This window comes from Gracilinanus agilis, chromosome 6 (assembly GCF_016433145.1).
Source record: "Gracilinanus agilis isolate LMUSP501 chromosome 6, AgileGrace, whole genome shotgun sequence".
Taxonomy (NCBI): Eukaryota; Metazoa; Chordata; class Mammalia; order Didelphimorphia; family Didelphidae; genus Gracilinanus; species Gracilinanus agilis.
Genome location: NC_058135.1, coordinates 127,312,442 through 127,329,704, shown reverse-complemented (window position 1 = coordinate 127,329,704; position 17,263 = coordinate 127,312,442). Strand labels below are relative to the sequence as shown.

At 41.3% G+C, this 17,263-nt stretch overlaps 1 protein-coding gene across 1 annotated transcript in view; it reads right to left on the bottom strand.

The window, feature by feature from the left end:
• LOC123252345 (zinc finger protein 827-like) overlaps positions 1-17,263 on the bottom strand; it is a 58,559-nt gene that overhangs the window by 25,798 nt on the left and 15,498 nt on the right. The window contains exon 2 of the mRNA XM_044681699.1: positions 4,472-4,644. Coding sequence (XP_044537634.1) covers positions 4,472-4,644 — 173 coding nt within the window. The remainder of the gene's footprint in view (positions 1-4,471; positions 4,645-17,263) is intronic.

The following is a 17,263-nucleotide window of genomic DNA, read 5'->3' as shown; positions in this document are numbered from 1 at the left end:
ATATATATATATATATATATAAAACTTACTAACCTCTCCCTGCCTTAGTTTCCTCATCTGCAAAAGGGGAGAAGAAAATGGCACCTCCATAAACTACTGCTCCGATGATCTCTGCAGCTCTCCTTTTATGAGGTTTGGTTTTAACTTAGGAGACTATCAAGTTGCTTCCCTGGGGCCCATTCATCTAGGAAAGTTGCAAAATCACTTAATGAAGATGGGAAATAATCCCAAGAAAACAAGAAATATTTCTAAATAGATCCTTCAAAAGGTGGCTGGAGAGGAATAGGAGGCAAGGGAAAGAAAGAGTGTTCCATTTTATGGGAGTAAATTTTCATGTCCCTTTACCATGTTCTTAGCAAAAAACCAAATGAGTTGCAGCCTACCAGGTTAAGAGCCCAAGAGTTTGAATTGCTTTATTGTACCAGTTATTGACTTTTTTTCTGAGAGCATTCAAAGTCCCCCTGACCTACACAGACCCTGCTGCTCTCAGTTGCAGCTCTGTCATAGCCTGGAGTCCGTCTGCTTCGTCAAGACACTCGCCACATCTTCCTATAGTTTCAGGGTCAATAGTCCTTTCTATTAAAACTCCAGATTTATAAATAGGCTGTTTAAGTGACCTTGGGCTGAGGCAAGGCTCCCAGGTTGCTGGGCCAGAGTCAAGCTTCCTGCTTAACCAATGCTTTAAATTAGCTAGATCTCATTTCTCAGCACAGCATACTACACGGCAGCTAAAAGGAGTCTGCGTGATAACAGACACTTCCGGCAAGCCAGTTCTCTCTAAGGCAATCCGCACTGTGCACATTTAAAATCTGAGCTTCATGGCTTTGAGGAGGGAAGGGAATCTTGACACATGAAGTACTGTACCGGTCAACTGCGCAGAACCTTCTATTACCCAGATGCAGGGTGGGGAAGAGCATCTCACTTTTTAGGATAAAGAAGCAAGAGGTTTGAAAAACAAGCTCAGGTTATTTGTGGTTTGGATCTTATAACAACAGCTTCTGGGGTCTGCTGGGAAATTTCAGAACCTCAGGGTTGGAAGATCTCTCAGAGACTATCTAGTGCAAGGACTCTTCACCTTTTGGGTGTCCTTGACACCCTGGACAGTCTGGTGAAGCCTATGGACCCCTTCTTGGAATAATGTGGATAAGTGATTGAAGTAAATGTTAGATTTCATTTAGAGGTTAGCGAAAACAAAGGTGTTATTTTCCCACCATCTAAGTTTGGGAATTCCCTGAAATCATGCTTTTGGGGGTCCATGGATACCAGGGAACAAAGCCATGACTCAGTGGAATACTTGCATCAGGCTAGAATCCCCTCTAAAACATAGTGGATTATGGGCTAAATTGAAGACCTCAAGTGAAGAAGGATTCCACATCCTCCCAAGATAGCCATTCTACTTTTGGACAGCTCTATTTGTCAGGATCAAGCCTACACTTGCTCCTTCACGACTTCCATACCCTGCTCACTGTTTTGCTGAACAAAGCCAAGTAGAAAAAACATCTCTCCTCTCTTCGATATGGCAAAACTTCACTCACTTGAACACAGGTCTCACACCTAGTCTCCCTAAGACTTCTCTTTTCCAGGGCATATATCCTGATCTCAATTAAACTTATATCAAAAGACGTATAACATGGACCATTCCAGACACCCTGTTAAGTACCAGTCATTTCAGTCATGTCCAAGTTTTTGTGACCCAGTGGGCCATAGCACGCCAATACTAGTCCTGGGTTTTCTTTCAGGTACTAGAGTGGTTTGCCATCTTCTTCTCCAGTAGACTTGCCCGGGGTCACAAAGCCAGTTAAGTATCTGAGCCATATTTGAACTCAGATCTTTCTGACTCCAGACCCAGTGCCCTGTCTACTGAGTCACCTGGTTGCCCCCTTGTTAGGTGTTAAAGACATTACAAAACATAATCTGCCTCACCACCAAGGATTTTAGATACTCCTGGAATTCTTCCTAACCAGTATTCATGTGGCAGGTCCTTGAAGCCCTTTGACATCCTATCGTCCTCTGAAGAGCATTCAGACATATTTTCAATGTCCTTCTTAAAATGTGGTCATAGAACTGAATGTTCTACTCCTTATATGGTCCGGCCAGTAGTAAGTACCATCACCACGTTAGTCCTGGACATTATGACCTTCTTATTAACATAGACATTAGCTTGGGGAGGGGGCCCATAGTCTCATATTATTGACTAATGTTGAGCCAAGAGTTCACTAAATCCAGATTATTTTGTGAGGAACTGCTCGTTAACCACGACTCCTCCATGTTGTATTGATCAAGATCTTTTTGGACCTTGGCTCTGTCACCAATCCATTAGCCAGGCTTCCAAGTTGGGTATCATCTGCAAATCTGATTAGCTTGCCTTCTGTGCTTTCATCTACATCACTGTTAACAAACGTTACATAACATAGGAACAATGATGGGTAACTGGGAAATTCCACTGAAGACTTCCCTTCCATGATGATGCTAAATCACAAACAATGAAACTTTGAATCCAGCCACTCTCTCCTTTCTAAATCTACCCATCTCTACCGGGGCAGTTGACCAGAGACCTGTCAAATGTTCAGCTAAAAGCTGGGTAAACTATGCCTACAGTGTTCCCCCACGTCCTAAGGTCAGACCCCATTCAGCCCTATCACGAGTAACTTTCATAGCTTCGCTGTTAGAACAAGGACCACTGATATTCAGGGCAATGATTCTAAGGTCCTGTTGGATCTTGAATCAATGCTTCCATTCTATTTTAATATACTGAGCTTGCTTGCATAGCAGAAGATTAATAAATTTGAGAAAGGTATGCAACAAGAAAATCTAAAATAAAGAGGTTTTCTGAAAAGAAAAGCCTCAGAGATCACCTTACCTATTGCCCCACAGTTTTTAGGAAATTAAGCCAGTGGGAGTGAGCTACCTGGGCTGGAATTAGAACCCAGGCCTCTTCATTCTTAGCACAGGGCTCTTAACTCTGCACCATACCTTATCTTTGAGATCTCCAGAAAATTAATGAATCACACCATCCATCCCTATCCAGTTTAATTAGTTTAATCTCACATGGATTGTTTATGATCATGCTTATAATGATCGCCACTTGGTGGTGGGGACGTGGCTAAAAAAATTAGATGTACAACCAACTAACCTTTCGAGATCACACACCTGAATAGAAAAAGACTGAATTCAGTTCTCTGTAGCCTTGCCCTGGGCACCATAACAGAATCCCCAATGCTTTGTGACTAGACAGGCTCTATTAGACCAGGAGCTCTTTGAGGGAACATCTTATCAAAACTATGTACTGGGGAGCAGCTGGATGGTTCAGTGGATTGAGAATTGGGTCCTGGGTTCAAATTTGGACTCGGATACTTCTTAGTTGTATGACCCTGGGAAAGTCACTTAACCTCCATTGCCTAGCCCTTGCTGCTCCTCTGCCTTAGAACCAATACACAGTATTGATTCTAAGATGAAAGGTAAAGGTGTAAAAACAAAAAGCTGCATCCAGGGCATACTCTGCACACCTGAGGCAACTGAGAAATGTTGCTTGTGTTGGTGGTTACTAACTGATCCCAAAGGCATCGCTGATCAGTAGGGCTACTCATTTCCTCTGTTCATGGGATACTCAACAAGCCCAGCTCCTCCCCTTCACTACCCCTTTTGGTCCTCACCTGGGGATGCAGCCTTTTAAAGGATAACAGCAATAGGTGAAAGGGACAGACATAACCAGGGTTTTTCCCTTAAGCCACAAGTGAAAAGCTCCCTCTCTGAAGCTCCTCTGGGGGAATTTTTAATTTCAACTTGCTGATTCACTGTTTCCTTGGGGGCCTGTGTGATTCTCCCTCTTTCTTGCTTGCTCTTTCCCAAGCTTTCTCAGGACAGTGACTCAGGTGTTTATCTTTCCCCCAGACGACCCTTGCTTTGAAATGAAGCAAGTTTGGCTCATTGTCCCCGCCATGGGAAAAGGGTCCATGTCATGATTTGGACGTGGGAAGACACTTCTTGCCTTGGAAGTCGTGGCTTTAAAAATGATTTTTTCTTCTTTAAAGTCTTAAAGAGTTTGATCTTAATATATGTATAAACCTGGGAAATTGCTTGTCCAACTCTGGGAGGCAGGAGGGAAGAGGGGAGGGAGACAATGAGAATCATGGAACTATGGGAAAAAATGTAAAAATAAAATAAAATAAAATAAAATAAAATAAAAAATGGGATCTTCCTAAATCTTCTCCTCTTCTACCTTTTACATATAGCATATCTGGTCTACATTTCCCTTGTTTAAAAAATGTCTGAACTCCTGAGGAAAGAGCTACCGATAGTTCACTCAGTTTTGTTTAGTTTCCATGGTTAATATATCATAGAGGATCTGATGTGTGCCTGTGTGTGTATGTGTGTGTGAGAGAGAGTGTGCGTGTGTGCACATGTATGTGTGTGTGTGTGTGTGTGGTCTTAGGAGTTCCCCACCCTGCAGTCCTGTTAAGGGAAGGCTTACCTTCATATGAGATTTGAGATTGTCCTTGCGGGCACACCGGAATGGACAGAGAGGGCACTGGTGACTTTTTAACCCGGTGTGAATCACCATGTGCCGTTTCCAGTAACTCTTCCGCTTTATGACCAAACCACATATTGGACACTGGAAAGGTTTTCCTCCTTCTTCTTCTGGGGCTTAGAAGAGGGAGAAAGAAAAAAAAAAGGTGGGGGAACACATTAAAGGCATTCATTGCTGTTCCACTTTCAGTGAGTTATAAATAAAAACCCCCAAATGAATTGTTCTTTTCTTGCTATTTCATAAACTTCATCTGTGATGAGATTTCACCATGGATTATTGGACTGCGTTCATTCAGTGGCCTCCTGTCTGGTTCCATCTTCTCACTCTCTGATCATACTGCCTTTATGGAAAAATCCTATTCCAACGTCCGGCCCCCAGGGACCATCATTAGCTATGTTGACCACCCTGGACCATGTGGCTTTGTCTTGCCTGCCCTTGCCCCTTGCCCAGGGATCCACTTGAACTCAGAGATTCCCAAGTTCTATTGATTATCCCCCTGAGCACTGTAGAGGTGTCATTTCAGAGGAAGCAAACAGGAAGTGCCTACAACTGAATACCTTAATGAGGATAATAGAGAAGAAAATAAAAATTAGATTGAACTCACAAGATTATTCACAACTCTTATGCCCAGCAAAACATGCAGCGTCACTAGCCTCACATGCTGAACTCCAGTGGAGAATGATTTCAGAATCCCTGCTGCTGAACTTGTTTGGTTATGGCTTGAGCAGATGCTCCTGCCACATTAGCCATCAGGGGGTCCCGAGGTCAGGCCTTGCCTTCCCCCCCCCCTCTTTGCCCCGAGACGTGATGAGCAGCCATTCAGAATGGCAGTTTGGACCCCGTTTAGGCGAGGAGGCATCCAGCCCTCTTCTTCCATACCCATCAGTCACTTGATAAATATCTAAGGTATGTTTAAACAAAAAGTTACACAAGGCAAGTGGTGAATGCTTCCATTTTTCTGGGAAGAACTAACTGCCTTGATGGGACAAAAAAAAAAAAAAAAAAGAAAAATTCACTCCCATAAAGAAAGAAAAAAAGAGTATTTGCCATCTCTTTATTCAGCTAAGTAGCAGGCACATCAAATCACGTTGGCCAGTGCCACAGCTGACCTTGCATTATTGGGATATGGGAAATGCAAAAAGAGTCTCTAGCTGAGGACTTTGAGTTTTCACTGTTAATTACCAGGAATCAGTAATATTTCCCAAGTGCCTAATTATAAATTACCTCATTACTTATTTATTATCTTCTCAACCATTAGGCTCTACCTGTAAAGAGCTATTCAAATTGTAAGCTCTCCAGTGAAAGGAAAGGAGCTGATAAGAGCTCAAAGATAATGGGGAAACCTTCCAAAATGCCACTGTATTCCCTGGCTGAGCGGAGATGAGGGTGATCATGCCTTTTCTGATTTAAGCAAGCCGGCTTCCGGGTTAGGCCACTGGCTAGACAGTGAGTGTGCTTTCTAAGAGTGCACGGACTTCTTCAGCCCTGGTCTTTGGCCATTAAAGATGAGGCCACCTATTATTTGCTTAACTGGTGCCTAGAGCAAATATCAGTATTTGACCCACTTAACCATGTTGAAAAAGAGTACTTTACAGAAAGTTTCCCTCAATTCAGTCTCTATTATTCTCCTTTCTCCTTTTCTCTGGTCTTTTCTTCTCTGCCTTCTTGGAAAGTTCTGTTCCATGCTCTCATTGAGGCAAGGAGATGACCCAGAGTAATCTCGGGCTGTGTCTGGGGAGCACAATATCTGGCATGTCCCATTGCCCTAGAAAGGACCTGAGTACTAGCCTAGGCATGTCAGGCTCACAGACTTAGAGCTAGAAAGGGCTTGAGAGAGCTCGGTCAACTCCCCAGTTTTACAGATGAGGCAATTGTGACTTACAGAAGTTAGGCAATTTGCTCAAGGCCAGCAAATGATGATGATGAAGGCAGTGATAATAATAAGAGACTTTATATAAATGCCTTAAGCTCTGAAAATTACTTCACAAATATTATCTGATCCTCCCAGCAACCCTAGGAGGTAGGTGCTGCTATTGACCCCATTTTATGATTGAGGAAAATGAGGCAGACAGCAGTTATATGACTTACTCAGAGTTACAGAGGCAACATCGGAGGCTTTGAACCCAGATCTTCCTGATTCCAAGTCCACCCCTCAAACCACTGTGCCACCTGCACCAATTAAGTGGCAGAGATGGGACCTGAGACCAAGTCATACGAGCCAAAGTTCTTAGCATTGTGCCTGGTACATAGTAGATGCATAATAAAGATTTCTTTCCTTCCTTCTTAAAAAAAAAGACATATAGTTCAGCCTTTTTACAGAGGAGGAAACAGTCTCAAAGAGTTGAAGGGACTTGCCCAAGGTCACTCCTGTAAGAGTAGTAGAATTTGGGTTTGAATCTACGTCCTCTGATTCCAAATCCTGTATTCTTTGCACTGCCTCCCACATGAGGTAGATTGTGTATCTATCAGCAGAGGTCTGGGTTCAATTTGGAGTTTCATGACCAGATTGAGGGGCCAGAGAACTTATGAAAAACCACCTATTAAAACATGAAAGTCTTGAAAATGCCAGTTTTAATTAAAACCAGGATTTTAAAAATGATTAAAGGAGTTCTATACGGATTGCTCTGACAGGAATTTTAAAACTCACGTCTCAGAATTCATCCCATTTTCTATCCTACATTGAGATTTCCAAGAGCTATAAAATTGAATGTCAGAGAGCACATTCAAAAGGACTAAAACAAGCCCCTATATGGCCCAGTGGGCAGCTAGGTGGCACTATAGTGCACATCAAAGCACTAAGCCTGGAGTCCCAAAATCTCAATTTCCTGAGTTCAAATCTGGCCTCTGACAATTGTGACCCTGGGCAAGTCCCTTAACACTGTTTGTCTCAGTTTCCTCATCTGTAAAATGAACTGGAGAGGGACACGGCAAACCACTCTAGTATCTTTGCCAAGAACACCCCAAATGGGGTCACAAAGAGTTGAGCACAACTGAAATAATTAGTGAAACAACAAAATGGTCCAGTCGATAGAGAGCTGAGTTTGGATTTAGAAAGTTCAGATCTGGCCTCAGACATGTGCTAGCTGTTTAGCTCTAGGGAGAAGTCACTTAATCTCCATTTGCCTCAGTTTCCTCAACTATAAAATGGGTCTCGGTCTCCTAATTGAAACATATGGTCTTCAGATTAAATGACTTCTAGTCCTCTAATCTACAATCTAAGCTTTATATCTATGGTCTATATAATCCCCTTTCTGCCCCCTTGATCTTTTAATAATCTATCTGATATTTCATAAACATCTTTTAACACACTTAAATTTAGTTTGATATTCTACAATTAGGCGTAGGGAGGAACACTTGGAATCAATTAAAAATACAATGTAGGCACCTAGTATACAAATTAGCCTATCTATCTTTTGATAGTCTGGGTAGTTTAAATGGAAAGGAACTTCCTTGAAACATTAAAATAAGGTCAGGTTCTCTAGCATAACCCTGCACAACGCAACAAGACCAGAGAGGAAGGTGACGATATCCAGATCGATAAAGGTTAACAATGCAATGATCTGAGCCAAAATTGGGCCAGAATATAACCTCCTTGATATGCTTATGAATTCTTCTAGAAGACTGGAAATTTTAGCTTGCAAAAGCTAGTTCTGAGGGCAAAGGACTACTGATCCATTTAGTTCATTCATTTTTCCAGATCTGGGTTTTCAAGAGAATTGGTCTCCATGTGACTTCTTCCAAAGTTCTGAGCCTGAGGCAACATGACTACTTATTCTGACCTGACATTTATTCATTCTTGATGCAGACCAGTATCTAAAGTTGTTGATGGGTGTTCATTGCATAAAAATAGACTGACAGGTGGTTTACCTTGTTGAACAACTACTTTAAACATGTTGTTCCTGCATAAGTTTCATTAAGCTGTATTACAACATGGGAAATAGGGAGACCTGACTCCCAACATTTACTCACTGGGTGTCATTATAGACAGAAATATCATTTTCTCAGAATTAAAGGGATTTTTCTAAAGGTAGGTCTGACCAGTCAATCCTCCCTCCCCCAATATACTCCCTTGACTCCCTATTACCCTTATGATAAAAAAAAATAACCCTTCTTTGGGGCATTTAAAGTTCCTCCTACCTTTCTGAACCTCTTAAACATTACTCTTCTCCATGTACTCTTTAGTTAAGCCACACAGGGTCATTTGCAGTTATTCATACTTGACACTCCATCTCTCCCCTCTATGTTTTTGCACTGGCTGTATCCCATGTCTAGGATGCTCTTTCTCCTCTTTTCTGCCTCTTGAAAGGCCTTGTCTCAAAACTCAGTTCAGATGCTTCCTTCTGCACAAGGTCTTTCCTGGTCCATGCAGGTACTAGTACCCTCCCTTCTAGTACTGCTTTGTGTTGTCTACTTAAGATGTATGTGTGTGCTGTTTTATATATTACCGTATACATGTTCTATGTTCCTAGGAACTGTTGTGAGAAAGATTAGGTAGTAATTAATTAAGAATTAAGGTTGACCTAGCAGGAAGCCTGGAGCATTCTAGGATAGAATGAAGGAGGAAGAAGTGTGTGTGCCCTGAGAGACTCCATTAGTGGTGGGCAAGCTGCTGCCAGCCCAGGGAGATCTCAGACCCTGCTTCCTGATTTCCTTGGGATCCTGAGTGGAGGTGGATTTCCAGCAAGAGGAGAAGACCTACAGAGCAGAACCAAGCAGAGGAGGAGTTTGAGACCTGGTGGACAGCACCTCAAGTTCACTCACTCTTCTTGGATATCTTGGACCATCTAGGATTTTGGCATCCTGTGAAGCTCTTTGGAAAACTGTGAGAGCCCTCAAAGCCACCCCTCTGATCCATAGCTGTGCTACTCAAGGCTGGCTGGTACCAGGCTTGAATCAGCTCCCAGAGACCGCACTGCTTCTTGGGCCCTGCCTGTTAGATCACTTAGATTAGTGTAGAAATAAGTCCTCCCTTTGCCCTGTGGTTTTGCCCTTTAGATTTTAAGTATAGAAATCCCTTTCCCACCTTTTAGTTAAACATAATTAAATCTGATAAACCCCTTTTACCTTGCCTGCTTGTTTCTAGACTCTGGCTTAGGGAGAGCAGGGTGACAGTTAAGACCAACTGCCATTCCTGTGATAAATCCAGTGAACTCCTTATCCTGGTCGTCTCTCCTAAAACCCAGTGTGCGTACCCATAACTATTTTATTTTAACTTCCCTGGTGCCCTCCATTACCTGTATTTTCTACAGTGGATGTTAGAACTAAAGGGACAAAGGGATTAAAGAGCTGTGGGACATAGAGAAAAGGGCACTACCTCCTAGAAACTGGGGAAGTGAGGGGCAGCTGGGTTACCTAGTGGATAGATCGCTAGACCTGGGGTCAGGAGAACCTGGGGTCAAATCAGACACTCTAGCTGTGTGACCCTGGGCAAGTCATTTAATCCCAATTGCCTAGCCCTTGGCGCTCTGCGGTCTTAGAACTGATACTAAGACAGAACATAAAGGTTTTTAAAAAAGACCCACAACTGAGGAAGTGAGTTCAAGTCCTGCCTTGGTTATTGATTCCCTCTGTGACCTTGTTTCATTTCTCTTGAATCCGAGGATCTCATTTTTAAAACAAGGGGGTTGGACCAGACGGCCTCTGAGCTGCTTTCCAGCTCTAGATGCATGATCCTGAGAAGCCAAAGATAAAAGCAGCAGACACAATCAATCACTGAGGTCAGAGAGAGCTCTTTTCAGCCAAGACTGAGGCAGAAGTCAATGGATCCGGAGAAGCCAGGCTCAGAGCTTAGGCCTGGCAGAGAGATGGTAAAGAGGGAGGAGAAAGAGCCAGCCCTGCCACGAATCTCTCCCTAACACCTATCCTCTCTCTGGCTGTCAGGGTGATGCCCCCCCACCTCTCTATACATTCCAGGGGTTCCCTGTGAACGCCAGGATCAAATAGAAAATCCTTGGTCATTCGAAGCCCTTCAGAATCTACCCTCCCCCATCTCCCACCTTTCTCGTCTTCTTACACGTTAGCATGAGCTCCAATTACACTGGCCTTGTTGTTCCTCAAACAAGACACTCTATCACCCAACTCCAGGCATTTTCACTGGCAGTGCCTCATACCTGGAATGTTCTCCTTCCTGGGCTCCACCTCCCAACTTCTTTGAAGACAAAGCTAACCGATACAAAGATCCTGGACAATTCCGAGGGACTTGGGACAAAGAATGCGCTCCACCTCCAGAGAAAGAACTGATGGAGTCAGAATGCAGCTGGAAGCATCCCAGTTTTCACTTGTTTCCTTGAGGTTTTGTTTAGGGAGGGAGTTGGCTTTCTAAGATCACTCACTTACAAAAATGAACAGTCTGGGGAAACATGCATATACAAAAAGACACAGCTAGAATCCCACCTTCGACCCAAAGCCTTTCCTGATCCCCTTCATTCTAGGGCCTTCCCCTCTCTTGCTCATTTCCCTCTTATCCCCCAGCTAGCTTATTGGTACAGAGTTGTCTGCAGGTTCTTTCCTCCATGAGAACAGGAGCCCCTTGAGAGAAGAGACTGGCTTTGTATCCTCAGAACCTAGCACAGTGCCTGGCACAAAGTGTGTAGCTGCTTAATAAGTATTTGCTGAAGATAATGCATAGTCTCAGGTAGGAAGGGGAGGACCAACTTTGCTGAAAGGGAAAAAGCAACAGAAAGAGCAGTAGACCTTGAATCAGGAGACCTGATTCCATAACTGTCATTTATCTGTTGTGTGTGACTGTGGTCAAGTCACTTCCCCATTCTGAAACTCAGTCTTCTCTTTTGTAATATGTAAGTAATATTTTAGACTCCCTATGTCACAGGACTTAAAAAAAAGTATAGATTTTCAAGCATTATAGAAATATTATCAAATGTTATATTAAATATGTTCTAGAAATATTGTTATATTAAATGTGTTCTAGAAATATTAACTGGTATACTAAATATAATATAGGAATATTATTAATGTTATATTAAAATGTTCTAGAAATATTAAATGTTATGTTAAATAGGTTAAAGAAATATCATTAAATGCTATATTCAACGATCTAAAAATATTATTAAATAGGTTGTAGAAATATTAAATGTGTTAAATGTCATAGAAATATTAAGTGTTGCATTAAATATATTTTGGAAATAGAAATATTATTAAATGTTATATTAAACATGTTATAGAAATATTAAGTGTTGTATTAGATATGTTATAGAAATGTTATTAAATGTTATGTTAAATATGTCATAGTGTTATGTTATCAAGTGTTATGTTAAATATGTTTTAAAATATTATTAAATGCTATGTTCAATATGTTATAGGAATATTATTAAATGCTATATTAAATATGTTATAGAAATATCAGTAAATGTTATGTTACATGTGTCATAGAAATATTGTGTTGCATTAAATATATTTTGGAAATATTATTGGTATATTAAACATGTTACAGAAATATTAAGTGTTATATTAGATATGTTATAGAAATGTTATTAAATGTTATGTTAACTATGTTAAAGAAAGAATTCAATGCTATATTAAATGTTATAGAAACATTAAAGTTTATATTAAATATATTATAGAAATATTAATTATTACATCAAATATATTTTGGAAATATTATTAAGTGTTATATACTAAATATTATAGAAATATTAAATGTTATGTTATATATGTTATAGAAATGTTATTAAATGTAACATTATAGAAATATTGAATATCATGGAAAATATGTTCTAGAAATATTATTAAAATTACCCTAGACTTTTGAATGAAAGAAGAAGGTTGCAACAGTCTGATAAGTCTTGGAGGGAGTAAGAATGCCTATGAAAGTGCACAAGGCCAAGTGTGAATCAAACTTAGTGAACGCCCTCAAAAAGAAGCCGTCCTTGTTTGCACACTCATTGACAGATAAGACCTGCCTACACACAGGGGAAACTTTGATTCAGAGCTTAAAGAGTCATTTTGGGAAGGGATTTTGCCAGGGTTCAAAAACAATGAAATGTCTTTTCACCACATTAGTAGACAGCAATTTGTTAAAAAGCACCGTATCGATGATTGCAACAATGTAAATGGAAAGGACAAAATCCTGTCACTGGATGCCTGCACTTACAATGTCCCAGAAGCCCAGTCAAGACAAGGCGCCTCCTTCTTTTCCTCCCTCTCTTCCTCACGTGCTGGTAGAATGGGACCTCCTCGAGGGCAGGCAGGGTTGTGCTTCATCCCTGGTGCTTAACCCATCCCAAACTTTGAATAAACACTTTTCCATTCCATTTACAAAAGGGAGGGAGGGAGGGAGGTAAGAGAAGGAGGAACCATGAGTGATGCGTGTGGAATGTTGTATAGTCACAAGATTCAGCTGATGAATGATTGGATTTGGGAAATGAAGGTGACAGAAAAACAAAAGATAGCCATTTTTTTTTGTAAAGCAAGGTATGGCCATATAAGGGGCAGGTAGGTGGTGGGGTGGATAGAGAACCCTGCTTGGAATCAAGAAGCCTGGACTTCGAATGTGGCTTCAGACATTTCCTAGCTGTGTGACTCTAGGCAAGTCACTTAATGCTCTTTGCCTCAGTTTCCTTACCTGTCAAATGAACTGGAAGTTGAGAAGGAAATGGCAAACCACTCAAATATCTCTGCCAAGAAGAGTAGGGCACAACTGAAAGACTGAGCAACCACAAATGACCATATAAGAAGAAAATGGAATGAGACGAAAGAATCCCAGGGGGGACTTGGAGTGGCTGAAAAGCTATGATTCTTCATCCAGTGAAATCAATTAAAATCTAAACAGTTATTGAGCAAGTTTCGTGGGTGGCCTCCTCTTCTCTAGGGGCTTAGGGGTGGGTAGGAGGGGGTTTAGTCCACGTCTATGATTCCATCCGTGGAGAGAATTCTAGAACTATTTCTACCAATGCCAATCAGCTGCTGTAGTGGCATCTAAACGCTTAGAGTTGCCTGGGTCACTAAGAGGTCAAATGACTTGCCCAGATTACCAAGCACAACATGTCCCCGAGACAGAACTTGAACCTAATTCTTCTGGACTCTGGAGGCCAGTTCTATCCCCCACACCATGCTGCCGCTCCAATATTGTTTTTCACAAAATATCCATTTAAAGGTGGGGTGGGAGGGATATACAATCTGGAATGAATAAAACCATGAGATTTAGAGCTAAAAGGACCTTCTGAGATGCTTAGTTCAATCCCTTCATTTAACAGATGAGGAAAATGAGGCCCAAGAAAGGAATGTGACGTCTTCGAAATGAAACAGGTAGTAAGAGATTTAGATTTGAACTCGGGACTTGTGACTCCAAAATCTAGGGCTCCTTTCACAACACCTTCAAGTCCAACCTCACTTTATAGATGAAGTAAGTAGTCCCAAAAAGGGGCAGCTAGGTAATTCAGTTGATAGAGTGCCAGACCTGAAATCAAGAAGCCCTGAGTTCAAATCCAGCTCCAGACACTCACTAGCTATGTGTCCTAGGGCACGCACTTAACCCTATTTGTCTCAGTTTCTTCATTTATTAAATGGGCTGGAAAAGGAAATGGTAAAACCACTCCAGTGTCTTTGCCAAGAAACCCTAGATGGGGTCACAGAGTCAGACACAACTGTGAAATGTCCAAAGAATAACAAAAAAGTCTCAAGAGATTCAGTAATTTACCCAAGGTTCTATAGGTGGCTTCAATATTAGGAGAACTGGGTTCTAATCCTCACTTCTACTCTAGTGGTTTCTCCATTGTATAAAATATTAGTTCACATTTATATAATGCTTCAAGGCTTGTAATTCAATTTCATCAGAATAACTTTGAGGCAAGAAGGGCAAGTATATTCATGTACATTTTCCAGATTAGGAAACTGAGTCTCACAGAGATGAAGTCATCCATTAAACAAGAAAGCTAGCTTTGAACCTGTCCTTCCTGGCAAGTCCAACTTCCTTTCTGCCTATATCACACGAACAGTACTTTCACTGAATATATGTAAATAAAACATTTATTAATAATTATTTTAACTAGTCAGTTTTCTAATCAATAAGTGAATTTAGTAATATGGCACGCCTAGAATTTTTTTTCACCCTTACCTTTCACCTTAGAATCAATATTGTGTATTGGTCCCAAGGTGGAGGAGTGGTAAAGGCTACGAAATAAGGGCTAAGTGACTTGCCCAGGGTCACACAGCTAGAAGTGTCTAAGGCCAGATTTGTACCCAGGATTTCCCATCTCTAGGCCTGGGCCTCAATTCACTGACCCACCCAGCTGCCCTCCTATAATTTGTTTTTAATCCCTGATTTAAGTTTTCCTTTGTACTTAGAAATGCCTCATCTTCTTTGAGTAGGTGAGTGGGGTTAATATTAATCAAAAGAGATAATATAGGTAAAATGTTTTGCAAACATTAAAATACTGAAGGCCAAAACCAAATGAGTACTTTCCACATAAAAAAGTTCTGACACACATGGGGGAACAGACCTAGAAATCCAGAGTCTTAGACTGCCCTCCCCATGGGCAATCATGCTCTCCCACCATCCTTACTATGGAATATACCACTGCTAGTATGAATGGAAATTACCATGGACAAAGAATCACAAGATTTAAGGACCTTAAGAGACTTTTTTCAGGAATTTAGGCAGATTTAGATAGCACAGTAGACAGAGTGCCAGGTCTAGATTTAAGAGGATCCAGGTTCAAAACTAGCTTCAGACACTTCCCAGGTATGTTACCCTGGGAAAGTCACGGAATCCTGTTTTCCTAGCAGCTCTTGCCTCTCTTCTGACTTGGAACTGATGCAAGGAAAGAAAATAAGGATTTAAGGGCGGGGAAAGGAATTTAGAGATTATCTGGTTCAAATATTGAATTTTCCAGAGGAAGAACTGATGCCCAGAGAAGTAAGATTCTCCCACACCTGGAAATCTCTCCCTTGCCACCTTTGCCTCTTAGAAATTTCATTCATTCATTCATTCATTCATTCTTTCCTTCCTTCCTTCATTCCTACAGAAAAGGCCTGATCATCAGAATTGTAGCCCCTTAACTATTCTGTCCCTTGAAGCAGCCAATTGGCTCAGTGGATGCAACAATCCCACTACCCAGACTGGAATCAGGGAAAAATGAGTTCAAAACCTGACTCTGACTGACTGTGTTAACTCTGGGCAGTGAATCACCAAACTTCTGCCTGCCTCAGTTTCCTTAGCTATAAAATGGGGATAATAATAGCATCTATCCCACAGTTGTCATAAGGACCAAATGATTTAATATTTGGAAAGTGAAGAGCACAGTGCCTGGCACATAGGAGGGCCTAATAGAGGCTTGTTCCCTGTCTTCTTTTATCTCTCCTTCCACCCTGGGAAATCATTTCCTGCTTACTTTGCTTCCAGTTCACATTTATCCCTATGTATATTAATTTCCTAGCCCCTCCCTCACATAAGCATTCATTTTCTTTTTTGTTTTTGTATTATTTATCCCACGGCCCAGGGCTTCTGCTTTAGAAACTCACTGAATCCACTTGAATTGATTTGACTTGTTCCAGGTCACCTCGGACCCAAGGGTTGGGAATAGAACCTCAGTCTCCAATTCCAAAGTCGGAGTTCTTTCCAATATCCATAAGTTGCCTAGAATTTGAGTCCCAATTTTATTGCTTATTATGTGAACATGAGAAAGTCATGTCACTGCCCAGAGACTTGGTCTTCTCATTTGTAAAGCAGCATCAAAGAAAGTGAGGGCTGGATTTGGATAACAGTTCTGACCTATTATTCTAAAATGGGGACTGGGGATGAGAGAGAACATCTTGCTAACACCCTTCTCCCCACCCCATGACTTTACAAATGTTCAGTCATTTGGGTCATATACAAGTCTTCCTGACCTCTTTCAAGGGTTTCTTGACAAAGATATAGGAGTGGTTTGCCATTTCCTTCTCCAGCTCATTTGACAGATGAGGAAACTGAGGCAAACAGGGTTAAGTGCCTTAGCCAGGATCACACAGCTAATAAGTGTCTGAGGTCAGATTTGAACTCAAATCTTCCTGACTCCAGGCCTAGCATTCTTATCTACGGTGCCTCCTAGACACCCATTTTACAAACAAGGGAACTAATATTAATTCAGGCCATTGGACTTCAAATCCAGTGCCCCTTCCTGCACCATACTACTACCATGACCTACTCCTTCCACTGGATTGTTGAGAGGTCAGAGTTTTATAAATAATAAGGTGCCATCTAAAGTGAGCTGCTATTATTCCAATAATCCGAAATGGTTGAACTATATAGGAAAAAAAAGAAGGATCAAAGAAGGGAAACGATCCCTACTCAGAAAGATGGGACAATAACAGACAATAAAAAGGCTAAATTATACAAGTTCTTTTTTGTTTCCATTTTCTCAGCCAAGAGAAAAACCCTTGGACTAGAAAGGACAGGGGGGGAAATTGTGAATCACAGGTTAAAAACTGAAGATTAGTGGTGAGATAGTAAGAAAGCACCTGGCTGCACTTGATGAGTTCAGGTCACCAGCCCCAGACAAATTGTACCCCAGGGCACTGAATGAACTGGCTCAGATGAGACTGCTGAAGTACTGTCAGTGATCTCTGAAAGATCCTAGGGGAGAGGAGAGGCATAGAGCCAGAGAAGGGCAAATACTGTCCCAATTTTAAAGAGAGAGAGAGAGAGAAAGAAAGAAAGAAAGAAAGAAAGAAAGAAAGAAAGAAAGAAAGAAAGAAAGAAAGAAAGAAAGAAAGAAAGAAAGAAAGAAAGAAAGAAAGAAA